At 51.5% G+C, this 27,367-nt stretch overlaps 1 protein-coding gene across 3 annotated transcripts; it reads right to left on the reverse strand.

The window, feature by feature from the left end:
• Positions 1-332: 332 nt before the first annotated feature.
• Positions 333-27,122, reverse strand: CIB2 (calcium and integrin binding family member 2). Of its 3 annotated transcripts, XM_030814867.1 has the most exons (7): positions 26,566-27,122; positions 19,089-19,123; positions 15,922-16,015; positions 6,786-6,897; positions 4,915-5,062; positions 1,438-1,633; positions 333-1,032 (listed from the first exon to the last, which is right to left on the reverse strand). In XM_030814867.1, the coding sequence occupies exons 4-7, from the start codon at positions 6,852-6,854 to the stop codon at positions 1,011-1,013; spliced, it is 435 nt and encodes a 144-aa protein (XP_030670727.1). In that variant the 5' UTR covers positions 6,855-6,897; positions 15,922-16,015; positions 19,089-19,123; positions 26,566-27,122; the 3' UTR covers positions 333-1,010. The 3 variants fall into 3 exon arrangements, with proteins under 3 accessions (XP_030670727.1, XP_003275496.1, XP_004088367.1); XM_003275448.4 differs by lacking the exon at positions 15,922-16,015; XM_004088319.3 differs by lacking the exons at positions 15,922-16,015; positions 19,089-19,123.
• Between the last annotated feature and the right edge of the window lie 245 nt (positions 27,123-27,367).

Genomic DNA, 27,367 nt, shown 5'->3' on the forward strand with positions numbered 1-27,367 from the left:
TCTACCCTTAGTGACCACTTGGCTATGCAGCTTTTCCTGAAATATAGGCCTGTAAGAGTCCCTCCCTCCTTGGGGGTTTAAGGATTGAGACTGAAGCAACTGTCCCTGTGCCTGAGTGGTTAGCACTCCCGAATGTTAACCAGAGATACTACCAGGGAATTCATGGAAGGTTCGGCGCATGGATGTGTTTTCCTCCTGATGGCACACGCACTGAAATCAAAGTTAGTGCCTAAAGCAGGAGGCACCGCCTAATGCCGAGAGATGAGACACCAATGGTGGGATTTCAAGGATCAGAAGCAAAGGTACCCTCAAACATTTCCTAACATTAGCAGACATGGAGAGCAAAGGGATGCAAAAGTGTTTTACTACCAGGAGTTCACAAATCTGTGGACGGCACACCAGTGAGGATTCCACGGTGTTGGGGAGGGCAGGCAGGGTGGTACTCATGACCCAGAGGCAGAGACACGGGCAAGAAAGAGCCCTTAGGCCCACTGCGCCCACAGCTTCACATTGTGAAGGAGGCCGGGAGAAGGGGAACAGGCAGGGGTGGGGAGCAGCCCAACCTTGGGTTTTGGAAAAAGATTGCATAGCTCGTTAAAACCCTGACCTCTTTTTTTTTTTCCACTCTGTCCTGGGTGACCAGGGTGTCTGCTGGCACTTGGACATGTCAGACCCCACCACCTCCTGTTGGGTTATCTGCCTTTCCCTCTGCGGGGGTGGGGAGCATTTCTGGAGTAGGAAAGGACTGGGGCATGGGGCGGGGTGCGGAGGGCCTGGAGAGAGGCCATGGGTCCCGGGGCTGGACCACAGGGGGGCTGTGGGAAGGGTCCTAACCCTCACAGGCCCCCCTCCTGGTTAAGGTTTTTTTTTTGCTGAAAGGGCCACAGGATATATTCGTGGTGTAAACCCCAGAGGCTGCCACTGCTTTCCTGGGGAGCTTGGAGGCCACACCCATGTGACTACAGGGCAGGACGGTGGACTTCTAGGCCCCTGCAGCCTCGGCAGTGTCCTCAGATCCGGATGTGGAAAGTGCTGGAAAGAAAGAAAGGGCAAGAGAGGGTGAGAGGCCCTGGGTCAGGCAGGTAAAGGCTCCTCAGGGAAAAGCACAGCAGGCCCCAGCCCCATGCTGAACAGTGCCTCATTAGGGAACCCTGCATAGTGAGCGGGTGCAAGCAATCAATACTGAGGGAAGGCGGAGGAACAACGGTGCCCAGGGAGTTCTGCCCCCACTTATCACTGAAGGGGCCCCCAGGTCTTCAACCCTCCCCCTGCAGGGGACAAGGGCCAGTCACATGTCTAGGGCAAGGGTGCCTTGAACGTGACCTCCTGCTTCCTGGCCGCACACCACTGCTCACAAATAGCGAGTGATAGGGGCCTCAGCCCCAATATCCCATCCTGCCCTGCCCTGCCCAAGCCCGGCCCCTGTAGTGGCAGCACCTGAGGAAGTCAGGGGCCTTGGCAATCATGTCCTCGAAGTCAGCAAAGCCCAGCTTGCCGTCACCGTCCAAGTCAGCCTCCTCAATGACCTTGTCGCACACAAGTACCACCTCCTCCTCATCCAGTTCTGACTTAGTGAGCCGGGCCAGCGTCAGCTCCAGGTCCTCCTTGCAGATGAAGTTGTCAGTGTTGAAGTCTGTAGGGCAGGGGTTGGACACATTCAAGTCTGGGCTGCGTGCACCCAGGGACCCCTACACTATAGCTCTTCCTCCTAGCTGGTCCCACTACCTCCACCAGCTTCTGATGTCCCCAGAGCATCTCCATGCACACTCTTGGGATACTGAATCCCTGCCCCCAAGAGGGCTCACCCACCAGGCATCGCTTAAACGCCCCATCCACCACCCACAACAACCCCACAATGACTAAACCACATCCTGAAGCAGGTCAAAAGTCCAAATCTGAGGTTTCCTAAGAACTTCAGGCTTAGGCCAGATAGCCCTTCCTGGCCTTAGCCCACAGTGGACCCTGTGTTCCCTTTGGACTTCCAGAGCTAAGGAAACTAAGGCCCCAAAAGGCCATGTGATTGAATCAAGGTGGAAGAGCCACTCGGAGATGGAGCGGGGATTCTGATTGGGGCCTTTGTGACTCTAAGACCCAAGTTTTCTAAACTGCACCCCATTGCCTCAGTGGTGTGTGGCCAGGAGACACAGTGGGTCAGGAGACTCAAAATCAAAAGGCCCTTAGAGAGGGGCCTGTGCCTGGCCTTTGTGCACACAGAGCAGGGAACATGGTTTGATTCTACCCAGGAAAAGGCACTACCACTGCCCCAAAGCACAGCAAAATGGTTCAGAGGACCGAGCCATGCGTGGCCACATCAAAGTGAACTCTCTCTTCTTACATTTTGAGCCCAACTACCAGCTCTGCGCTGTTTCTTCTGCCTGGGGTCCCTTCCCAGCAAACTCCTGGTCATCCTTCAAATTTTGGCTCACACATCACCTCCCAGTGGCAGGGCTTTCTAGCGATAAGGGTCCCCTTCCCCGCAAATGAGCTTCTCTTGCCCATTGGCAAACTCTGACATTAATGGTAGTGACGAAGACCCATCATGTGAGCATTACATGCTCTTTCTCATTTAATTTCCAAAACAAGACTATGAGGCAGGCACAATTGAATCTCCACTATACACATGAAGAAACAGAGAGGTGGCCAGGCACGGTGGTTCACGCTTGTAATCCCAGCACTTTGCGAGGCCGAGGCGGGCGGATCACGAGGCCAGGAGATCGAGACCATCTTGGCTAATACGGTGAAACCCCATCTCTACTAAAAATACACACACACACACACAAAAATTAGTCGGCTGTGGTGGTGGACGCCTGTAGTCCCAGCTACTCAGGAGGCTGAGGCAGGAGAATGGCGTGAACCTGGGAGGCAGAGCTTGCAGTGAGCCGAGATCACACCACTGCACTCCAGCCTGGGCGACAGAGTGAGACTATCTCAAAAATTAAAAAAGAAACAGGAAGGTGAAAAGGAGAGGTACCTGCCTGAGGTCACATCCCGGTCATTGTTGGACCCTAGAGCCCAAGCTCTTGGGGTGACTCTGCCCTGTCTATCTCTGCAGAGGCCTGGGCACAACCCTAGGGTATGCGTCAGGGGGTATTCATCTCTGCCCTTGGCACGGGACATAGCAAATCTCTGGAAAGATTTGCTGGCTGGCTGGCTGGGTTCCTGTGGCCATTTAACATGAATAAACAGGCTCAGAAGTGAGATGATCCTTGTTGCAAATGAGGGCCCAGGGTTCCCCAGCGCCAGACTAGGAGGGCCCTGGCTGCCTCTCCCCACTCCACCCCCAGCCTAGGGCAGCAAGGAAGCCACAGTTCTTCCATGTGTTCCTGTGCCCACCTGGTCCACACGATCTGCACTCCCCTGTCTTGGGCAGACAGCAGCCCGTCCCAGGAGCAATGCTATGGGGTCCAAGACTGGGCGGATGTTGGGTGGAATCTGAGAAGCTTTTTACATGAGCCATGTGGACATAGTTTGTGGAGGGTAGACTGGCAGGTATTTTCTTTCTGATATGCAAGCAAAATGTGGGTGCACAGACAGAAACCAAAGTCCTCTGAAATAAACATGATAACTAGAAAGTGAAATGTCAGTCTGGGTGTGGTGGCTCACGCCTGTAATCACAGCACTTTGGGAGGCCGAGGCAGGCAGATCACCTGAGGTCGGGAGTTCGAGACCAGCCTGACCAACATGGTGAAACCCCCGTCTCTACTAAAAATACAAAAATTAGCCGGGCGTAGTGGCAGGCACCTGTAATCTCAGCTACTCGGGAGGCTGAGGCAGGAGAATCATTTGAACTTGGGAGGCTGAGGCAAGAGAATCGCTTGAAGCTGGGAGGCAGAGGTTGCAGTGAGCCGAGATCACACCATTGCACTCCAGCCTGGGCGACAGAGTGAGACTGTCTCAAAAAACAACAACAACAAAAAAAGAAAGCGTAATGTCAGCCCCTGATAGGCCCTGCTGCCTTGGGATCCAGTGTCTGATCAAAGGTGCTGAGGACAGGAGCTTTGACCTTGACTCTTCAGGTCCAGGTTGGGTCCCAGCCCCTTCCTGGGCCTTAGCCATCTCAACTGAGGTCTATCTGAGGATTTGACACCAGTCCCCATGGGTCTGTCAGGCCAGCACAGGGGGTGAGCTCGTGGGTATGAAGTTTTCTCCCTGTGGCTGTGGGAGAAGCATGAGTCCTTGGCTCATGAGTGCCCGCTGCCCTCTGGTGGCTGGTGAGACAGCAGGCCCGAGGGCAGAGCTGGGCGGGGTGAACCCAGGCAGCTCTACCTCAGACAGTGTTGGGGGGCTCTGGAGGCCCCCCTGCAGGCCTGGCCTTACCACTATGGCCTAGGCAGCCTCTCTGGCTCCTCCATTTTACACCTCAAAGCTGCTGAGTGATCTCTCTAGAAAACAGAGCTGCCCTTCCCCACTGGAAACCTTGCAGTGGCCCTGGTGTCTGGATCACTAGGTCCAAACTCTATGGCTGGCTCTCACAGCCTGGCCGCAAATTCTCTCCAGACTCATACCGCCCCCTGTCCCACCACCTTCCAAGTTCCTCCCATCTCCTTATCAAGCTCTGCGCTTCCCTGTGTCTGCATGGGCTGCGCCCTCTGTCAGGTCTGCCAGCCCCCGCTTCTCCAGTCCAAGCCTCTGCTAGTCCCTGCTTAAAGGTCATGCCTGGGACCCCTCTCACACTAACCACCCGACCTAGGGTGGGCGAGTCCCTCCCTTCTCCGTTCTCAGGACCCCCACAGATGTCTCTCAGGGACTGATCGTCTCCCTTGGCCACCCCACTGGATAGGCACTCTTCAGAGGACAGATCAGCTTCACTGTTCTTGGTGTCCCTAGGGCAGGGGCCAGCAGTAACCAGACAGCCTGAGGGCCCCACATGCCCCCCCCCCCACATTCACGGCCCCCTCCTCTAGCCCTGGTTACCATAGATCTTGAAGGCATAGTTTGCCTTGAGCTCTCGGGGAGCCGACTCGCAGAGCACGGAAAACATGTCCACAAAGTCGTTGAAGGTGAGGTTCCCCTCACCATCCTCGGAAAACGCCGCCACGATCCTTTCTTTGAAGGGATTCTCCTGAAGAAAACACACACAGCAATCACTGTGGGTGCAGGATAAGCAGGAGGGCCCCGGAGCCAGACTGTGGACAGCCTGTGTGACCCTGGAGGAGTGACCGAATCCCTCTGAGCCTCGGTTTCCCCATCTGTAAAAAGGGAATAATAATAACACCTTCTTAATTGGGTTGTGATGGGATTAAATGAGCTAAAGTATGTAAGGTGTTGGTACCAGGCCTGGCATGTGTAAGAGCTCAAGAAGCATTCTATTGGGTCATGTCACATCATTAAGATAGGCACAGCCAGGGACAGTGGCGCACGCCTGTAGTCCCGGCTATTTGAGAGGCTGAGGTGGAGGAATCACTTGAGCCCAGGAGTTTGAGGCTTCAGTCACCCACTGCACTCCAGCCTGGGCAACAGAGCAAGACCATGTCTCCAAAAAAAAAAAAAAAAAGCTGAGCACAGCAAATGTGTTCTCACTGGAGGCACTGCCTCATCTGAAGCAGAAGCACAGATCCAGAAGAGCACACAGAGGCTCTGCCTGGATGTGTAGGGCTCTGTCCCCAGCAGAAGAAGAAAGCCCAGGGCACTGGTGGCCCTCAGCTCAGGCTGCGTCAGGCCAGGATCGTGGGAGGTGGATTGGGGTCAGGTAACTGGACCAGACAAGCAGCAAGAGTCATACAGCCAGTTCAGGCCCAGGCCTGCTGTCACTCTGCTCCTGTGAATTCTCCCCTAGACCACCTTGGATGCTGCCTCTCCCAGGGAGCTGTACACGGACGCCTTCCTAGATCCCCAGATCACTCCTCCTGCAGCCCTTCCATCCCAACTGAGCTAGCGCTTGGCTAGCCCCATTCCGTGCCCAGCCCAGGCCAGTGCAGGAGGCTCAGAGACAGACTACTTGGGTCCCACCCATGAGTGTCTCACCTGCTCCAGCAACCGTCTGAGCCTGCTCTTGAGCCCCTTGCTGGGCCAGACGCGGTGCTGGTCCAGGGCTGAGCCTGGGGCCCATTGTCTCTCAGGACTGAGGTCACAACCAGAGTACAGGCCCCAAGTGGATGCCATATAGCACTCTGACTCCACCTTCAGGCCACACATCCTAGGCCTGGCAAGGGGCTACTGAGTTGTGCCCCAAATGCCTTCTTAATGCTGCATGCACTTTACATATTATGGATAAGGAACTCATGAAACAAAACATTCAAATATATATGGTCTGAGGACCAGCAGCATCAGTCTCACCTGGTAGCTTGCTCGAAAAGCAGAATCCTGACTTTACTCCACATGTACTGAGCCTGAATTGGCATTTGGACAAGATCCCTGGGGGGCTTAAAATTAAATTTTAGCAGGTACATTAAAGTCTGAGAAATGATGCTATGGATGACCACCATGCTGACCTCAGTGAGAAGCCACGGCCAGACAAGGGGGAGACAGAAAAATTATCTAACAAAGCAGACACAGGTCTGCCAAGTACAGCAGGCTTGGGGCCACTTAACAAAGGGACAAGCAGATGAGCACAAGCCTATGGCCTGCAGTGGGGTGGCCACTGATGTACAGCACCCTTACAGAGCCCACATAGCTTATTTATTCAGAGTGCAGATGAGGAAACTGAGGCACAGAGAGGTTCTGTGATCTGCTCAGAGCCACACAGACACAAAGGGTGGAGCTGGGTTCAGCCCAGACCTGGGGGCCTCTGCTGCTGGTCCAGAGGCACAGATCCCCTGCCTGCCAGCAAGAGGCCCTGCACATACCCGGAGCTCTGGCATCTGGATGATGAGGCTCATGGGCACGTGGACGATGGGGCTTTTCCTGTAGTCCATTGGGACGAGGTTGGGGGCCAGCTCGTAGAATCGCGAATGCAGCCTTGGAGGAAAGCAGAGAAAAAGTGCTGGAGGGGGTGCCATCCCTAAGCCCCAGTAGCCCGATGCTGCCCTGCCTAGGCCTCTGCCTCTGCAGACCATCCTCAGCCAGGACCAGGTGTGGGGCCAATGGGAGGCTCTCTGCTTTGCCCACAGGGTGTGAAGTTGGGAGGGAGGTGAGTTCTGCCCAGACCTCTGTGCTGATAACCAGGTTGTGTCCAGGCCTCCCTATTTCCACCACACCCACCCCATCAGCACCACCACCATCACTCCTTGGGCCTGCCTCCAAATCTTTTAATTTTTTCTCCTTTGGGTTCTCATAAGGGTTTTCTATGCTCAGGATACTGTGCTAAGCACTTAACACATCACCTAATTTAATCCTCCTCCACATCACTGTGCAGACAGATGCATCCTGACCCCAGTCTATTGCTCAGCAAACAGAGGGCTGAAGATGTTAAGAGTGATTTGTCTAAGGCCACATAACTAGGGAGCATCAAGGGCCATGGGTTGAGCCCAAGATGGGAAATCCAAGCAGAAACTCTTAGCCACTCTTCCTCCTGACACTCCTGAGGGTCCATCAAAGCCTGGGCCCACTTTGTGGCCTCACCACCCCAACTTAGGCCCTGAGGGTTGGGTCTCTCTGGGAGAGCTCTCAGCAGTCCTCACACCCTCAGGAAGCCCCTGTGAATGGGCCACCCATAACCTCTCTAGCTGGGGGCCATTGAGACCCAGTCTGCTACCCTGGTGGGCCCTCCTCACTGATGGGTCAGGTCCCTAGCTCCTGTCCCAGCCTCCAGGAAAGCAAGCCCATCTCAACAAGCTGCATGTACCCTCAAAGGTGTAATGCATCCTGGCACTGTCTCACTTGGAAGCTCCCTTCTTCCCTACCCCCTGCCCATTATTCAGTATTTCTTTGCCCTGTGTCCACTTGTCCAGGTCCCGGTCATCCCAGAGAATAGCCCCCCATCCCAAGACAGGTATAAACTGTATTCAGATGAAATTGTGAGCTGGGTGTGGTAGCCTATGCCTGTAATCCCAGTGTTTTGGGAGGCTGAGGTGGGAGGACTACTTGAGGCCCAGAGTTTGAGACCAGCCTAGGCAACATAGCAAGATCCTGTCTCTACAAAAATGAAAAAAAAAAAATTAGCTGGATATCATGGCTCAGTCCTAGCTACTTGGAAGGCTGAGGCTGGAGGATCACTTGAGCTTGAGCCCAGGAGTTGGAGGCTGCAGTGAGCTATGACTGCCCCACTGCATTCCAGCCTGGGCAACAGAGCAAGACTCTGTCTCTAAAAACAAAAATTGTGTCCATTAAGTGCTGCCATGCGTGGGACAAGTATAAGGGGCATTGACTGGGGGCTGAGGTAGGTAACCTGCCTAAAGTGATGTCTTAGGCTGCTGGCGAATGGATTAGGTATGATTCTGTATGTCCCAGGCTTGGGCCGGCCCTGCCACCCCCAAAGCCAGATCAGCCCAGGTCTCCTTTTAAGTGGCTTTACCCTGTGACACACCCCAGGCCCACGTTTATCAAGCCATTCAGCACAGCCATCCAACCTTCCCTTGGGTTCTACCAATTCTTGTGGTCCTGCTGCCTAGCTGTCCTTAGCAAGGCAGCTCAAACAGATAATAACAGCAGCTATCGTTTAGCAAGTGCTTACTCTGTACCAGGCCTGAACTAATCTTCTCCGAGGATTGCTTTACTCATTTTAATCCCCAAATCACCCTGAGAGGTAGATATTAGTCCCCCATTTTCAGGTGGGGAAAACTGAGGCTCAAGAATCAAGTGTCTGCCCCATCCTACACAGCCAATGAGCAGCGGGAACAGGACTTGAACCCAGGACCTCTGGACTCCAACCACTTGGCTCCTCCCTGCAAGTCAAGCCCTGGTAAGCACATCATCCCCTGGTTCAGAGCCTGTCCAGGGCAAATGAACAGTAAAATGCCACATGCCCACTTTGCCACTCACACATCCCTATAAAAGGGTCTGAAATGACAAGGATGTGCCATGACTTGGAGACAGAGCTGGAGGGGAAAACCCCTAAACTTGTACTTGGGGTGGGAGGAGGCTCAGCAAATGCCAGGGTGGTGGGATCAAGCTGAGACTCTCCACAAGAGGGCACTCAAGGACTTTCTTTGCTCCTATTTCTTGTGTAGAGGAAAACTACCCTTTTTTTTTTTTAACACTGTCCCCAAAGAAGGAACAACCACTTGTTTCAAAATTCATGCATCTTCTTTCATAATTCATGCATCTGGTACTTTGACATATCCATTGTGCTTCCAACTGTTACATTTCCCACTTGACCTTGACCCCACCCCATGTGTCGGGGTGTGATATTGGAGTGTTTCTGGGGGTTGGCCTACACCTCGGAAGTTTTGTGGGCTGGCTGCAGCAGGAGCATGAAGTCAGGCTGAGGCTGGAGTCCTGCCTACACCTCTCATTAGCAGTGTGGGTAAGTGGGTTAATTCACTGAAGGATAAGTTTCTCTATCAGTAAAGCAGGGGCTATTCTACTGTTCTCACCCCTGGATGTTCATAAAACCACTGGCCTTCAACTGGCAGCTTTTAGCATGCTGTCTGCCATGTCAGAGGCTCCCTGGAAGGGGTGGACTAGGGGGAGAGGCTATGGGTGCTTGGCAGGGTTGAGGAGGTATCCTCTAGGGTGGGAAGGCCAGCTTCCACCCTGGGACACAGATCTGTTCTAAAACAGTAACTAAAATCACATTGGAATTTTTCTTTAAAGAAAAATCCAAGGAGAATTTGAAAACCCAAATCACTGTGAACGAAACTCTAAGCATTGTCAAAGAACCACATCTCTGTCACTTCTCTCCCAATAAAGGGCACTGAGTTCAAGAAGTTATATATTAGTCCTACCGTAACATCCAGGATCAGAAACCATACTTATGCTACTTGAACTGCCCCAGAGTATGAGGCAAGAAATGTGAAAACCCTCACTTTATTTTACAAAGTTGACAAGAACCCTGATACAAGAACCTAATATGTAGCATCCAGAATGGACCAATGGCACTTGCATATATAGATGAAAAAGTCTTATAAAATAACATACTGGGGGCCAGGTACAGTGGCTCATGACTGTAATCTAAATGTGCTTTGGGAGGCCAAGGTGAGAGAATTGCATGAGGCCAGGAGCTTGAGACCAGCCTGAGCAATGTAGTGAACTGTATCTCTACAAAAAAAAAAAAATTAAAAATTAGGTGGATGTGGTGATATGCATCAGTAGTCCTAGCTACTCGGGAGGCTAAAGTAGGAGGATCTCTAGCCTGGGCAACAGAGTGAGACCCTGTCTCTAAAAAAAAAAAAAGATAAGTAAAGAAAGAAAAAATAACACACTGGTAAATCAAATCCAAGACTTTAAAAGAATAATACGTTAGGACCAAGTAGGATTTATTCCAGAATGCAAAGATAGTTCAATATTTGGAAATCTGTGGCTACAAATCATATTAAGCAAAAAACATTTTGACCAATTTGATAGATGCACTTATGACTGTATATGTGAATACAGAAAAATATCTGAGAAGTTATATACTACATATTTATACTGATAGTCCCTGGGAGGTGGGAGTAGAGAAATGTGAAAAGAAGGAGGATTTTACTTGTTATTTCACCTACTTCTCAATTATTTGAAATTTTAGAAGTATTTATTTATTTATTTATTTATTTTGAGACAGAGTCTCGCTCTTTCGCCCAGGCTGGAGTGCAGTGGTGCAATCTTGGCTCACCGCAACCTCTGCCGCCCAGGTTCAAGTGATTTTCTCGTACCTCGGCCTCCCAAGTAGCTGGAATTACAGGGGCATGCGACCACACTCAGCTGATTTTTTTATATTTTTAGTAGAGATGGGGTTTCGTCATGCTGGCCAGGCTGGTCTCAAACTCCTGACCTCAAGTGATCCACCACATCATCCTCTCAAAGTGCTGAGATTACAAGCATGAGCCACCGCACCTGGTCAAAAGTATTTTAAAATATATGTTATTTTGTCAATAAAAAAACTTAAAAATCTTAGTAAAACAGAAACAAAAGGAGTTTCTGCTTAGGAGCAGAAACAAAATGGTATCTCTTTCTCTTTTTTTTTTTTTTTTTTTTTTTGAGTCTTGCACTGTCACCCAGGCTGGAGTTCAATGGTTCAATCTCGGCTCACTGCAGCCTCCGCCTCCTGGGTTCAAGCAATTCTCCTGCCTCAACCTCCTGAGTAGCTGGGACTACAGGTGCCCGCCACCACACCCAGCTAATTTTTGTATATACTGGGGATATACCCATCAATGTGGGATGCCTATAATCACCATTATTATATAACATTTCTCCCCAGGAGCACTAGTCAATGTACTATTCGCTGTCCAGGTCCATGAGTTCTGCATCTGTGAGTCAACTGAAGACGGAAAATATTTGGAAAAAAAAAATTGCATCTACACTAAACATGTATAGATTTTTTTTTCTTGTCATTATTCCTTAAACAATACAGTATAGCAACTCTTTACACAGCATTTACATTGTATTAGGTATTATAAGTAATGTAGTAATGATTTAAAGTATACAGGAGGTGCCAATTTAAAGTATATAGGAGGGGCTGGGCACGGTGGCTTACGCCTGTAATCTCAGCACTTTGGGAGGCTGAGGCGAGCCAATCACTTGAGCCTAGGAGTTTTGAGACCAGCCTGGGCAAAATAGTGTCACCCTTGTCTCTACAAAAAAAAATATATAAATTAGTCAGGCATGGTGGCACGTGCCTATAGTCCCAGCTACTCCAGAGGCAGAGGTGGGAGGACCACTTGAGCCCAGGAGTTTGAGGCTGCAGTGAGCCATGATCGCACCACTGCACTCCAGACTGGGCGACAGAGATCCTTCCTGAAATAAAAAAAAAAATTATACAGAAGGATGTGCAAAGTGAATAAGGTTATTTGCAAATACTATGCCATTTTATATCAGGGACTTAAGCATTTGCAGTTTTTGGTATCCTTGGGAGGTCCTAGAACCTATCCCCCACAGATACTGAGGGAGGAATGTAATTAGTTAAGACAGTAAAATAGTACGCTTAAATATTGGAGAGGAGGCAAGTTACCATTTACTGGAAAACCAAAAATAATTAGCTTAAAGACTATTTGAAATAGAAAGAGTTAAGAAGCCTTTCTACACAATAGATTTTCTATTATGTATTAACATTAGCCTTTTCAAAAATAGGATTTGGCTGAGTGCAGTGGCTCATGCCTGTAATCCCAGTGCCTTGGGAAGCCAAGGGGAAAGGATTGCTTGAGGCCAGGAGTTTGAGACCAGCCTGGGCAACACAGTGAGACTGTTTCTATAATTTTTTTTTAATTAAAAAAAATTGAATTCACAATTTAAAAGAACCAAAAAACCAAAAACAATTAAGTATAAAATTGGTACAAAACGCACTAATTTTGAAGTATCAAAAAAACCATGAAAGTTTAACAAAAGATATAAAAATATTTTAGGTAGTTAGATAACTATTGTGCATTCCTGATTGGAAAGACTTAATGCTGTAATGATGATGATGCTCTGTTCATTTTTCTATAAAATGAATATGACCCTAATCAAAATCTGCAAATGACCTATTTGGGATCTAGCCAGCCTGATTCAAAAGTTTGTTCGGTTAAGTGTTTCTTCAAGTTACTGGCAAAAAAAAAAAAAAAAAAAAAAAGTTCGTTTAGAACAATAAATGTAGGAGTGTTGCAGGGGAACCCTGAAAAAAAGAGAAACTGGGGAAACATTTGTCCCTATCAGGTATTAAAACAGTTTAAACTATAATAAGGACAATGTATGAAATAGACATTGGCATTTACAAGGCAGACTAGTAGAAGTGGTAGATCCCAGGGTAAATGAGAATGAGCCCATGACATAGCATTTGAAATCAGTGGGGAAAAGATTAATTCCTCTGAAAGTCACAAACCAGCAATCCACATTCATGCCTAGTTTTCATATAGCATTTTAAAATAATTAAATTATGTCAAAATAATATATTTAGAATTTTGTTGCCAACATATACAGATTGAAAGATCTTACACTATAAACCTGGGTTTCTTAATCAAGGTGGTCTGAATTCCCCCAGGGAAACAACTAGCTGGGGCTAAGGAGCAGCTATTTCTGCAAGTGTCCATTCTAAAGAGTTCCCAGCCAACTAGACAGCTTCATTTATTTACAGTGCGTGTTGGCCCCCCTTACAGGCAGCTGAGCTTCAGACTCTTGGGTTATTCAACGAAAGATCTGGGGTCAGAAGACAAAAAGCATATAACAGCAGTGGGAGGAAAAGGCAGCTCTTAAAAATATCCATATCTTTGATCAGGAAATTTGTTGCAAATACCCAGACATATGCAGTTATGTGAATGGCACCACAAGAATATTCACTGAAGTACAAATTATAATCGTGAAAAGTTGGAAATCTGAATGTTCAACTACACGAATTGAGAAATATCCATTAAATGCAGCCATTTAAAATATTATATCAGAACATCTAATGATATTGAAAGTTGTTTGCAAGATGTTACATGAAAAAAGCAGAATGTACAGTATAACCCCATTTTTTTTTAAAAAAAGCTTGTATACATTTATATACCTACAAAAAGAAAAACTATAAGGAAGGCTAGTCACTAAAACATTAGCAATTATCTTGGGCAGTAGGCGGACAGTAAGATCTTTTTTCTTATCTTTTTTTAACTTTAAAAATTGTGATAAATGTCCGGGCACAGTGGCTCATGTCTGTAATCCTAGCACTTTGGGAGGCCAAGGCGGGCGGATCACAAGGTTAGCAGTTTGAGACCAGCCTGACCAACACAGTGAAACCCATCTCTACTAAAAATACAAAAAATAGCCCGGCCTGGTGGTGCATGCCTATAATCCCAGCTACTCAGGAGGCTGAGGTAGGAGAATCACTTGAACCTAGGAGGCGGAGGTTGCAGTGAGCCGAGATCGCGCCATTGCACTCCAGCCTGGGCGACAGAGCCAGACTCCGTCTCAAAAAAAAAAAAAAAAAATTGTGATAAAATAACATAAAATTTACCATCTTAATTACTAGTTTTTCTAAATTGTGGTAAAATGCACATGCCATAAAGTGTACCATCTTAACCATTTTGATGGGTACAGTTCAGTGGCATATTAAGTATGTTCACATTATTATGTGACCATCACCACCACTGATCCACCTCCAGAATTCTCTCCATCTTCCAAAACTGAAACTCTGTACTAATCAAACAATAAGTCTCCATTTCCCCTCCTCCCAGCCGCTGGCAACCACTATTCTACTTTCTGTTTCTAAGAATTTGACTACTCGGCCAGGCGCGGTGGCTCATGCCTGTAATCCTAGCACTTTGGGAGGCAGAGGCGGGTGGATCATTTGAGGTCAGGAGTTCCAGATCAGCTTGGTCAACATTGTGAACCCCGTCTCTACTAAAAATACAAAAATTAGCCGAGCGTGGTGGTGCACGCCTGTAATCCCAGCTACTTGGGAGGCTGAGGCAGGAGAATTGCTTGAACCTGGGAGGCAGAGGTTGCAGTAAGCCGAAATCACACCACTGCACTCCAGCCTGGGCGACAGAGCGAGACTCTGTCTAAAAAAAAAAAAAAAGAAGAAAGAAAAAAAGAATTTGACTACTCTAGGTACCTCATGTAAGTGGAATCGTATGTCATTTTGTGACTGCTTATTTCACTGTGCATAATGTCCTTAAGGTCCATCCATGTTGTAGCATAGGTCAGACTCTCCTTCCTTTTGAAGGCTGAATAGTGTTTTATTGTCTGTCTATTCTGTGTTTCGTTCATCTATTCATTTGCTGATGGATTGCTTCCACCTTTTGTGAATAATGCTGCTATGACTGTGGGTGTACAAACATCTCAAGACTCTGCTTTCAATTCTTTTGGGTATATACCCAGAAGTAGAATTGCTGGATCATGTAGTGATTTTATTTTTAAGTTTTTAAGGATCCACCATACTTTTTTTTTTTAGCTTTCTTATCTACTTTTACAATTTGCCTAAGGAAAAGCAATTTTAAGCACATATATACTTTTTTTTTTTTTTGAGACAGAGTCTCGCTTTGTAGCCCAGGCTGGAGTGAAGTGGCATGATCTCGGCTCACTGCAACCTCCACCTCCTGGGTCCCGGTTCAAGCAATTCTCCTGCCTCAGCCTCCTGAGTAGCTGGGACTACAGGAGCGCACCACCATGCCCAGCTAATTTTTGTATTTTTAGTAGAGTTGGGGTTTCACCATGTTGGCCAGGCTAGTCTTGAACTCCTGACCTCATGATCCACCTGCCTCAGCCTCCCAAAGTGCTGAGATTAAAGGAGTGAGACACTGCGCCCGGCCAATTTTAAGCACATTACAAAACAATACCATCTGACTTTTTTTTTTTTTTTGAGACAGAGTCTTGCTCTGTTGCCCAGGCTGGAGTGCAGTGGTGCAATCTCAGCTCACTGCGGTCTCAACCTCCTGGGCTCAAGCACTTCTCCAACCTCAGCCTCCCAAGTAGCTGGGACTACAGATACACACCACCACACCTGGCTAATTTCTGTATTTTTTTTTTTTTTTTAAAGACAGGGGTCTCATCATGTTGGCCAGACTGGTCACAAACCCCTGAGTTCATGTAATCCACCTGCCTCGGCCTCTCAAAGTGCTAGGATTATAGGTGTGAGCCACCGTGCCTGACCATGATTTAACTTTTTGATAAACACATACAAAAGAAAAACATTGGCATAATATATACCAAAAGATTAACGGCCATTATTTCTGGGTCATAGGCTTACAGGTAATTTTTTTTGTCTTCTCTTGACTGGCTTCATTTTCTAATTTTTTTACAATCATTATGTGCATGTGTAGTAAGTAATTAAACTAGGTTACACAAAGCTTTTAAAAGGTTGAGAAAATAAACAATAAAATAACAAGTAAACAAACACCTTGGGGTGCTGGCTGGGTGGGCCTCTCTGTGTACCAAGGGGACAAGGACTACTGTCCCGCTGATTAAAGAGCACAGCCTAACTAGGGGACAAGGTAAGTCGAAGTGCTAAGCTCTTACCTATAAAAAGCAAGGTGATTGAATAGGGTGGGCTGCCCACTCGGGCTCAGTGTGGGAATGGAGGAGCTGTGTCCTGGGGTGCAATCGGATCTACCTGGGTGGGGGCAGGGCAGAGGGAAGGAGAATTGGAGGCGGGCTATCTGTGACTCAGTATCACTGCCCCAAAGCTGCCTGCCACAGAGCTGGGGCCCAACCTGCAAAGAAAAACCTCCTGCTCAAGTTTCCTCCTCACCATCTGGTCAGTACTCAGGGAGCAGCTTACCAAGAAAACCATCCCGGTGGGGGTGGGGAATAGCAGCCCTGAAAGGCCCTTGGGAGCAGGGAAGATGAGCAAGGCCTGGGGCTGGGCAGCCTGGCTCTGCAGCTGACCTTGCCCTCTCTGGGCTCCAGGCCTCAGTTGTGTCACCGGGACCTGAGATGTGAACAGTGGAGAGGGCTCTCCTGGAGGGGCAGTCAGTCACATGCTGGTCTCTCCACAGAGAAGGCTGGAGAAATGCGAAGGGGCTCAAACTGGAATTGAGCCATCACGGCCATGCCTGTTCCCTCCAGGGACATGCAATCCCGAATCCTGCCTTGTCTTACTACCCTTCCCTGAGGGGGGACAGGTGGGCAGCAAACTCCAGGTAGCTCTTTTCATGTTTAATAACACCATCACCTGGCCCTCCCGGACACAGGGGCCTGTGAGAAAACAGCTCCCGCAAGCAATGTCATCCCCATGCTGCAGACAGGGCTTCAGGCTTGGGTTTTGCTCTGGTGTTGAATTATAGAGCCTAGGGTCCTGATGCGTGCAGAGGTGTGCAGGCCAGGGCTGTGGGGAGCCAGGACGCCTCTCCCCAAGTCCTCTCACCTGCCTGGAGCCCCTCATTTTCCAAGGGGCCAGGGATACCCCTGATATGGTTTGGCTGTGTCCCTACCCAAATCTCATCTTGAATTGTAGTTCCCATAATCCCCACGTGTCATGGGAGGGACCTGGTGGGAGGTAATTGAATCATGGCGGCAGTTACCCCCATGCTGTTCTAATGATAGTGAGTTCTCATGAGATCTGATGGTTTTATAAGGGGCTTCTCCCCCTTTGCCCAGCACTTCTCTCTCCTGCCGCCACGTGAGGAAGGATGTGTTTGCCTCCCCTTCTGCCATGATTGTTAAGTTTCCTGAGGCCTCCCCACCCATATGGAACTGTGAATCAATTAAACCTCTTTCCTTTATAAATTACCCAGTCTCAGGCAGTTCTTTACAGCAGCATGAGAATGGACTAAAACAACCACCAAAGGCCCATGATATTGGATCTGATTCCTGGACTGGCCTTCGAGTTCCTCTCTCCTCTTCCCCACACAGGCAATCTTGCTGCTGACAATGAGACCACGCGAGGATGGGGGTGGGAGTCGGAGCAGAAGAAGCTGGCCTGTGTCTCACCTCTGCTGCTCCCCAGCCTGGAATGTTCTCCCTCAGCCAATCCTACCTGTCTTTCACCCACACACTCTTCATATGGTCACTGGTGGCTAACAGGTGCCATGCTCCCTGTTAGTCCTGCCTGATAGCAAGTCTGGTGAGGAGCTGGGCACTTGGGCCCAGGAACCCAAAGAGCCCCTAACAGGCTGAGCAGCTGGGGGAGCACTAGGGTGGCAGGGTGTTCGGGGTGTTTATAAAGCAGATGATTCTGCAGTTGGGTCTGGAAGGATGCACAGCAATGCTGTGGGCAGAGGAGAGCCGAAGGACACTCCTGGGAGTGGAGATAGCCAGTGCAAAGGCCGGGGCAAGGGGCTTTTGTTGCCAGAATGAAAATGGCCGTGGGCCTCAGAAGACAGGCAGCCTGGGCTTGGCATCTACAAAGGTAGGGAATCCGAAGCTCCCTGTGAGGCTCAAATGAGGCTCCATGCCAAGAACTCCGAAAGGTAAAAGGTGCCACATGAATGCCAGGGGTGACAGCTTTGTTATTCCAATACCGAGAGCCATCCTGTCCAAATGGGGACCTCTCCCCTGACATCTCTCAAGCTACGGGGCAAATCCCACTTATCAAACACTATACCCCAGTGTTGCTGCCCCTCGGCAATGCTATGAGGGTAGGTTTCACTATCCCTATTATGCAGAAGAAAACTGAGGCTCAGGGAAGGTCAAATGGTTGCCCAAGGCCACAGAGCTGAGAAGTGGGAGTAGAGCCCAGGTCTGTTGATGCCAGGCCTGGAGGCTTTGCCCCTTGCTCAGACTCTCTAAGGTAGTGGAAGTGGGGTATCCCCTGCCCATGCAGGGGACAGGTTGGAATAGCAGCCTGGGTAGAGAGGAAAGCCGAGAGGCACTGCCTGAATGAGCAGAGTGGTTACGGCAGTGACAAGCTGCAGCACAGCTCTCTTGGGAAGCTGCAATGGGCTCTGGTCCCAGCCTGATCATCGATCTCCAGGGGAAGTGATCCTGGGACTTTGCTGGCTTTTAGTGCCACCTGATAGCCCAGGCAGAGGGGCCTAGTGAGGCCCGTGGGGCAGTTTTCTTGGTATTCAGTGATTCCTGCTCATCGACTGGTCCTGGGGTTCTGAGGCTGCCAATCCCCTTCATCTTTCCCATCCAGGTCCACCCCCACCCCCATCAACACCAAGGAGAAGGGCTGTCCTGGGAAGAAGCAGAGCCCTGATGAATAGCTCAGGGGTGGTGGCCACGCCCTCAACTTTCAGACGTCCTAGGAGTGGAAGAACATCAAAGCTAGAGCCAAAGGGCCCTTAGGGACCTCTGGTCTAACAGACAGGGACTCCCTGCTATACCAGGACCCAGGATGCAGTGAAATAGCAAGGGACCTGGAGTCAGAGGCTGGGTCTTGAGCCCCTGGCTCTGTGACTTTAGCCAAGTTGCTAAGCTCCATCTGTAAAATGGGGTTAAATGGATTCTTTTGTTACGAGGTCACAATGAGGATTAAATAAGAATGTGCCTGAAACTACCCACCTGAAAGCTCATAGTAAGTAGATGTTCATTCCCCAGCAGGAGGATCTGGGCCCTGGGAGGAGTGGGAAGTTCTAACTCCATACCAGCCCAGTGGCCGAGTGGGGACCTGAATGTGGCTCCTGACAGATGCTGATGCTCTGCCTCAGCCCCAGCTAGCACAGCCAGCCCATGTGGGGTGCCCCAGCCTCACCCCAGCCCCAGTCCCAGTCCCAACAGGGTGAACGAGAAGCCACACTTACTTGAGGATGTCCTTCTTATTGAAGAAGGTGCAGTCCTGTTGAGGGAAAACACACAGTCAGTGTGCGGCTCCCAGGCTCCTTTCTTCCTCAGAGGCCTTGATGCCACAGGGCTCACAGGGGATAGCTCCGGACTGGGGACAGAAGAGTCACTACTATCCCTCCCCACCCTGCCCTCACCCATTGGGGACAGCTGGTTCTAGCAGGTATAGAAAATGCCTCCCAAAACCTTTGTCTATCCTGGGCTAGGCCTAAGGAGCTTAGTGCATGGTGGGGGGGCTGCAGCATGCTTTAGGGTACACATTTAGGAGGAAGATGAACACTCCCAGGTACGCGTGGCTGATTTGAGTGCCAGTGGGATACACTGGGGGATGACGGGGAGGTGGCTGGGAGACAACTCTGAATGAGGACCCCCAGGGCCACCTCCTGTAGCTGCATGGGGTGCCATCCTCACTGTAGCCCTGAGCATGGTGCTAGGGGGGTTGTGCAGTCCCAGGCTCAGAGACTGAGAGTTCCAGGCACATAGACTGGGGAAGCATCATTATGTACTTGGTGTCTGAAGCCAGAAGGGGATGAGGTCACCCAGAGAAGGGAGTGAAGAGGCCAGGGAGATACGGGAGGGAGAAACGTGGGCAGGGGGGAACCAGGTAGCATCTGGGCTAGAGGTGAGGGTAGGGGCTGCTGGGGACCCCCAGGTGAGCATTACTCCAGGTGGGGGCAGCACTTGGCTCCTAGGGCCATCTAGATGACAAACTCATCTTGGAGGGGTCCTGTCTTTGTCTAGATGACCTGCCTATATCCACAGCTTGGCCTGGCCAAGGTATCAACCACTGGGAGTCAGTGACAATGGCCAGTATGCCAGGCCTTGGTGAAAAGTACGGAGGTGAAAAGGACCCAGCACTTTGTAAAATGCCCAACCGTGAAGGGCTTTTGTGCACCTCCCCTGCTGTTTAACTCCTCCACCTTTGTCCACTGTTACAGCATGAAGGAAGAAGGCCTCCTAGGTCTGCAGAGCCCAGAGCCCGTAGGGCCTCCTGGGGCCATAAGCTGACCAGAGCCAGCTCTGATGAGGAGTGAATGGCTGAAACTCAGGCCTGCAAACAGCCAGGCTTGCCCTGAATGAGACCTGAAGCCGCTGGACATCAGGGCAATTGGAATGTGTATTGAGAGGCCCAAAGAGAGGATGCCTGCAGGATGCACACAACATCTGGGGTTTCCACTGGGTGCCTTCAGGATTGCTGAAGAGGGGAGAGTTGGTGGGAATTTCCAGGCCCCATTTGGCCCAACAAGTCTGTCCTTCTAAGCTGCTGCTCCCTGGGAGTTAGACTAAGGATCCATGCTGCCTTCTTGGAAACACAAGGGGTTCTCCTGGGGGTCTCAGCTTTGCTTTTGACAATGGCTCCTCTGTAGGAGCCCAGAAAGGCTCAGGCTGGGGAAGCAGTGCCCCTGCTCCTCACCCAGCACAGACAGAAAACTCCCTACTTAGCAGGCCTCAGGCACAGACAGGCTGGAGACAGGGTGGGCTGATTTATCAACAAACTCCAGAAACATGGAGCAGAACGTGGACTTCCCTCCACCCCAGGGCCGTTTCCATGGTCTAAGGTGCCCAGTGAGAAGGGCCAGGGCTCTCCCACCTAGCCTGGAGGAGGCAGTCAGCAGAACTGGAAATGGGGAGAGGTCCCAGCTCCTGCCCTCTTCCCCCGATCTGTCCTCCTTCCCCTCCCCTCTCCTCTCTCCTATCCCATGAGTTGGAAAGGAACTATCCAGGTCCTGATTCAAGGGTTCTACTGACAAAAGATGCAAACACTTCCCCTATAACCCTGCTCCCTGTCACAATTACTTACACCTCCCTACATCCATGGTCCTCAAGCTGTGGCTCCTGGATCAGCAGCATCAGCCTCACTGGGAACTTGGTGAAAATGCAGATTCTTAGGCTCCACTCCAGATCTCTTGAATCAGAAACTCTGTGGGTGGGGCCCAGGGATCTGCACTTTAACAAACCCTCCCAATGATGCTGATGCATGCTGAAGTGTGACGACATCTGCTCTAGAGCAGAATCACCTGGGGGGCTGTTTAAGATACCTGTGTCCCCATCCCTCAGCAGACCCCAGACAAATTGTAGAGAAATCCCCAAGGGTGGATCCAGGCATCAGTGGTTTTCAAAGCCACTAAGGTGGTCCTAACATGCAACCCAGGCTGAAAACCACATCACAGCCAGTACATGATGTACCATGCACCTGACACCTGGGGCTCTAAATATCCAATTTTGCTTAATCCTTATCATTAGCCAATGGGGGCCGGCATTATCTCTCTATCTTAAAGATGGGCAACTTGAGACTCAGCAAAGTTGAGTAGCTTGCCCTGAGTTGCACACACAGCCCAGGAATGGAACTGGGATGGGAATGGAACTTAGGCCTCTGTGCTTCCCTTCCCCCCACCCGCCTTTTTTTTTTTTGAGACAGAGTCTTGCTCTGTCACCCAGGCTGGAGTGCAATGGCATGATCTTAGCTCACTGCAACCTCCGCCTCCTGGGTTCATGTGATTCTCCTGTCTCAGCCTTCCAAGTAGCTGGGATTACAGGCATGCGCCACCACGCCTGGCTAATTTTTGTATTCTTAGTAGAGATGTGGTTTCACCATAGTGGTCAGGCTGGTCTCGAACTCCTGACCTCAGGTGATCCACCCACCTAGGCTTCCCAAAGTGCTGGGATTATAGGCATAAGCCACCACGCCTGGCCTTCTTTTTTTCTTTTTAATGGGAGTAGAGCTTGGGGCCCCCACTGGCAAGGAAGCAGAGGCAAGAAAAGATCCTCTGTGCTTCTTGGCCGCTGCCTATGACTACAAACAGAGCCATGACCACTGTACACCAACCACTCCATGTCCTGCGTCTGCTGTGTATTCCTATACTTATACACAGTAGGTGCTTAACACAGGCTTGTGGGATGAGTGACCAGACTTTTCCATCTATGCCTTCCACAGCAGTTATGTTATTTCAATGGCTGCAGAGTCCCTGCCTAGTCTTAATCTTTCTTCTCTTTCTGAACATTTGGTAACACCTATTTCTTGGTTTTAACATCACTGACAAAGCTGCCATGAACCTGCTCATCAACTGATGTTTCACTTTTTCTTCTGTTCACTTGTTTCCCTGGGACTCACCCCAAGGAGGCAGTGCACAGGTAGTGAATATGGCAGGTGTTCTTAAAAGCTTCTCAGGGCTCAGGGTGGCCTAGAATTGTGCAGGGGAAAAGGTTTGGTAGTCAGAGTCAAATTCTAGTCTAGCTTCAGACCCTTAGGCAAGTCATTCTCCTTTCTGAGCCTCAGTTTCTGCATCTGTAAAGTGGAAATAATGCCTCTCTGAAGGGGACAGTGTGAAGAGCAAATGAGGTAAGGTACAGGAAGTCTATAGGCCCCAGCTGATAGGAAACAGTGCAACAGCTCCATCCACCACCCAATGTCCCAAAGCCATCTTCCCAGAGTCGGTAGCTCTGCTCTCTTTCCCTTCTCTGGAGTCACCAAACACCCTGCCCACCACTACACCCTCACCTGCCCTGGGAGCTACAGCCCCATGTCTGAAGGAACCCTTTCTTATACTTTTGGAGAGCAAGTGCCCCATCACTGCTTGGTTCCTGACAGTACACAGGGACACAGGGACAGGTCTTCCAGCAAAGGTCCCAGCTCAGGTCCGGGTCATGAGGAGTGGAAGGGAGGGAAGGAGAGAGGGGCCTAACCCAGGAGTGACGGGCCCTCAGAACATTGGCAGCAGAAAACAGGACAGGCTGGGCTTTTACAGTAGAAGCCCAGATGTTTTCCCAGTTAAGGCTTGAGTTCTGCCTCCGAGCCCATATTCACCCTATTCCCCAACTGGAGTGCCCTCTCCTCTTTCTCCAGGTTGTCCAAACCCTTTGTTTTCTCCAAAGCTCAACTCAAGGGTGACTTGTTCCAAGCAACCCGCCTGCCTCCCATCTCCTACATGCCTGGTCTGCCTGTGCCAGCGGTCAGGAGCCGAGCCATGGGCCCTCCCAGCTCTAATGGAAATGGCTCTCCATCCAGCTCTGCCAGCTCAGGCCTCAGCACTGCCCAGGTGACCATCACATGGCTCTAGGTCAGTCTCCAGTGATCTTAGTTGATCCCCACAAGAACCCTGTGACGTGAGCACAGCTGGGTTAGTAGTTCCCATTTTAGAGGTGGAGACACTTAGGCCCAGAAGGGGACAGTGGCTTGCTAAGGCCCACAACATCAACTACCCAGTTGACTTGAATCTAGGGCTTCAGAATCCTTGTCTAGAGTTCTTTGCTCTCCTGGAGCCATGCCTTAACAAATATTTGTTCATTCATTTGACAACATCCTCCAAACATCTCTTTTGTGCCTGGACAGGGGCCATACAAGAAGGAAGATGGAGTGTAAACAGTGAGGTGCCCAGTATAAGCCATTCTGTGGCCACAAGAGGGACTGGGGATGTGTATGTGTCAGGCTCCCTGAGTACTCCCAGCTGAATGGATTGGTGGGGAGGGAGTCAGGGAGCCCGTCCCAAAGAGGTGAGGCCTGGCCTGGACAGAAAGATGGGCCAGACTAGGTTAGCAAAGGAGCAGGGAGAGCAGCAGAAGAATGAGGGCCAGAGGTGAGGGAGGGCTTGGCTAGAAGCCCTTCAGTGTGCCTGAAACTTGAGGTGCAAAGGGAAAAGGAGTAAGAAATGAGGCTGGAGGCCGGGCGTGGTGGCTCACACCTATAATCCCAACACTCTGGGAGGCCAAGGCAGGTGGATCACCTGAGGTCAGGAGTTTGAGACTAGCCTGGCCAACATGGCAAAACTCTGTCTCTACTAAAAATACAAGAATTAGATGGGCATGGTGGTGGGTACCTGTAATCCTAGCTACTTGGGAGGCTGAGGCAGGGAAAATTGCTTGAACCTGGGAGGCGGAGCCAGGATGCGGAGGTTGCAGTGAGCCAAGATCGCACCACTGCACTCCAGCCTGGGTGACAGAGTGAGCGAGACTCTGTCTCAAAAAAAAAAAAAAAAAAGAAAGAAAGAAAGAGAAAGGAAGAGAAAGAAAGAGATGAAAGAAGAGTGAGAGAACTAAGAGGGCAGGTGGCTGGAGGGGGATGGGCAGGAGGGGCACAGGAGGGAGCAGTCAGACCTCCAGTTTGTAGGAGACTGAGCAGGCCTAGCCCAGGGCCCTGGCTGTGGGGATGGAGGAGGGGACCTCCAGGTGAGCCACAAAAGAGGCTGAGTCACAGGCCTTGTTCTTAACTGAAAACATGGGCTGAGGGAGAGCAGAGTTGGAATGGCTGGAGTAGCAGCAGTGGGTGTTGGGGAGGCTGTGACCCCTGGTTTGGAGTTTGAGGGGTCTGGGGGATGGCCCTACAATGCAGAGGAGTGGTCTGGACAGAAGCTTAAATGTTGGGAATCACTGGCACTGGGAACCAAGAGGGTGCACCCTGTCCGGGAAAGGTTAGACTACCAGGCTGGGAGGTCCCAAGAAACCCTAGGGGTCACTTAGGGGAGAGGGTGCTGTAACTCAGGCTCACCCCTACTCAGCACTGGCTGGCACATGGCTGGCTGGAGAGCCAGAGGGAGGGAGATGTGGGGCTCTCAGGTTTCACAGCTCTCGTTTCTCCCACCCTGCCTGGCAGGGTCTAGCTAGGCTCTGGCAAAGGATCAGAACCTAACACTGGGACTGGCTCCGATGAGTAACCCAATGCCAGGCTGGTTGGAGTGGGAACCCGGGCTCCCCACCCCCATGAAGCTACTCCTCACTTCTGAGCATGGCTTGCCTGCTTGCCCCTGCCCACCCCCAAGCCTTTATCCAAGCTGTCCCCTCCACCTGGAATGCCTCCTCTGGGCCCCACTGGGCAAAACCCCACCTATCTTCCCAAGGCCTGCTCAAGTGCTGTATCGTTTCTTGACTTTGTCCCCCTTTCCTGCTGGCCTCCCGCTGCCCACTAGTGCCCTTCCCTAGAACACACTCCACCACCTGCCTCTATCACAAGGGCCACACACTGGAGGTGAGAGTCTGTCTCTGAGTGTCTGAGACTGAGTGCCTTGGGGACAAACAGCACACATGGCCCAGCCCAGCCCACTCCCAACTAAAGAAGTGAGCCTGGGAGTCAAGATTCGAAATCCTGTGTGAGCCCTGAATGGCTCCTCAGCCTCTGTTTACACTTCTGTAAAATGGGCTAATAATCCACCTCACTGTGATGATCAAGTGAGTTGATGCATAGAGGGCATCAATTACTGTGCCTGGTACACAGCAGGTGCTCCATAAATGTGTCTCCCCTCTTCCTTCCCAGGGCCTCACCTGGGGAGCTGAGAAATCCATTACTGACAACTAGGGCTTCTAGGAGGAGAAGGGGCCTTTGTTTTACCTTCACCCACATCAGAGGACCCACACTTCATGCCTGCTTTCCTTCACAGCCAAAGTAAGCACTGATGAAGGCAACAAGTGCCTATGGAGACCCTATTGGTGTTCCTCCTGCCCAGTTACACAGGCCACAACAAAATCCTGCCCCCTCCGCCTAGGGCAGGGGAGAGGCATCAGATGTGGGACTTGAAGGGTGAAAGAGATCCTTTGGAGGGGGGAAAGGCATCCAGGCCCAGGAAATGGCATGGGCAGAGGGAGAGAGGGAGGGAGGAATGAGCCTGGTGAGCTGGAGCAACTGCAAATGGTTTTAAGGCAGCTGCCATGCAGAGGGCAGGGAAGGGACCTGGGGAGACTGAGGCTGCAGAGATAAGCTGAGCAATTGGCCAGGGCTCTGGGTAAGCCAAGGGGTTGGGCTTCATCCTGCAACCACAGCGAAGTTTTTACCTGGGTGGGACGGTATTGGGATTCCAGATCTGGAAAGCTGGCTCTGGAGGCAGGAAAACCTAGAAAGGTCTAAGGAGGTGGCTGCTGAGGGCCTAAGGGAGCTGGGAGAGGTGGCCCTGGAAGGCTGGTACCAGGCTTGCGTTCTTGCTCCAGTTATCTCCATGCTGGGGTCAGAAGGAGCGAACCCCAGCAGATAAACAAGACAGTCCCAACTGAAGACTGCATGTGGGGACTGATGCACCCCACTCCTAGACCAGACAGGACCCCAGCTCTCATTTCTGCTTTACAGGGACTCGATCTCCTGGGCTCCTTCCTGGGGCTGGGGGGCAGGGAGTGGGGAGGGCGGTCCTCCGTCCAGCCTAGTTTACTGACTCCCTCTCTGGGCCAGGTGGGCGCTGGAATGGGTGGCTGGAGAGGGGTTCGGGTCCTGCCTAGGGCGAGAGTAGCTGGAGAGAGGCGCGCCTGAGAGACTCTTCCAACTGGAAAGAGCTCTTATTCCACCGGTGGGGAAACTGAGGCACGGCGAGGTGAAGTCACCGGTCCAAGGTCACGCGGCGAGCTGAAGGCAGTGGCAGGGTTTGAACCTGGGAGAGCTGGCTCTCGGGAGGCCTCGGTCAGCGACGGAGAAAAGGGAGGGGCGGCGGGGCCTGCGTTGGGGGCCGGGCGCGCCGAGCTCACCTGGTAGTTGTCTAGCTGCTCTTCGGTGAAGATGGTCTGCTTGTTCCCCATGGTGGCCGCCGCGCCGCCGCTCGCCCGCTGGGGCTCCGCCTCCCATCAGCGGACGCCAGACCCGGAGCCAGCGCCCCGTGCCCGCGGCCCTCGGCAGCCCCGCGGCTGGCAGCGGCCCACGGCGGCCGGACCCTTCCAGCCCCGCAGCTCGCCTGGAGGAGGCGCGCGGGGGTCTCGGAGGCGGGGACTGGGACCCGGAGCGGCAGCGACTCCGCCCCCGGCGGGAAGAGGGGCGGGCACCTGGCTCCGCGGCTGCAGCGCGCCCGGGTCCCAGCAGGAGGCGACCTGGCCACGGGAGACGCTGCCCGGCAAGAACCCTGGGCTCCTGCGGCCGGAAGTGCTGGGGGCGCGCGGGGGTCTCGGAGGCGGGGACAAAGACCCGGAGCGGCAGCGACTCCGCCCCGCGGCAGGAAGAGGCGTGCGCCCGGGTCCCGCCGTGGGAGTCCAGGTCGCACGGAGTGAGGGTGTGGGGCCTGGGAAAAAACCCTGTGGAGGCGGGCAGTGGGGCGAGTGGCGCCCCTTGACCTGGGGCGGGGGCGGCAGCGAGGACTGTGAGTGCGTGGATCTAGCTGGAGCCGGGCTCCGCCAGCGTCTCGCGTCGCGACCTTGGTCAAGCCCTTACCCGGGCCCTGTCCCTCTGGGGAGAAGGAGGGGGTCAGTCAAGCTGACATCTGAGGCCCTCCCGGCCAGGCCTCGGGAAGCCCATCTGGCCTTTGGCCGCGGCCTAGGCGGGGCACCTCAGACTTTCTGT

The sequence above is a fragment of the Nomascus leucogenys genome, chromosome 6 (genome assembly GCF_006542625.1).
Source record: "Nomascus leucogenys isolate Asia chromosome 6, Asia_NLE_v1, whole genome shotgun sequence".
NCBI classification, from domain to species: domain Eukaryota; kingdom Metazoa; phylum Chordata; class Mammalia; order Primates; family Hylobatidae; genus Nomascus; species Nomascus leucogenys.

What these genes read in the sequence shown, in the direction of transcription:
- CIB2 (XM_003275448.4), bottom strand. Translation starts at nt 26,616, where the DNA reads ATGGGGAACAAGCAGACCATCTTCACCGAAGAGCAGCTAGACAACTAC. An exon ending in TCCAGATGCCAGAGCTCCGG is followed by an intron (nt 5,063 to 6,785) that starts GTATGTGCAGGG and finishes TGTTTTCTTCAG; the next exon opens with GAGAATCCCTTCAAAGAAAG. An exon ending in CTATGCCTTCAAGATCTATG is followed by an intron (nt 1,634 to 4,914) that starts GTAACCAGGGCT and finishes CCTGCCCTACAG; the next exon opens with ACTTCAACACTGACAACTTC.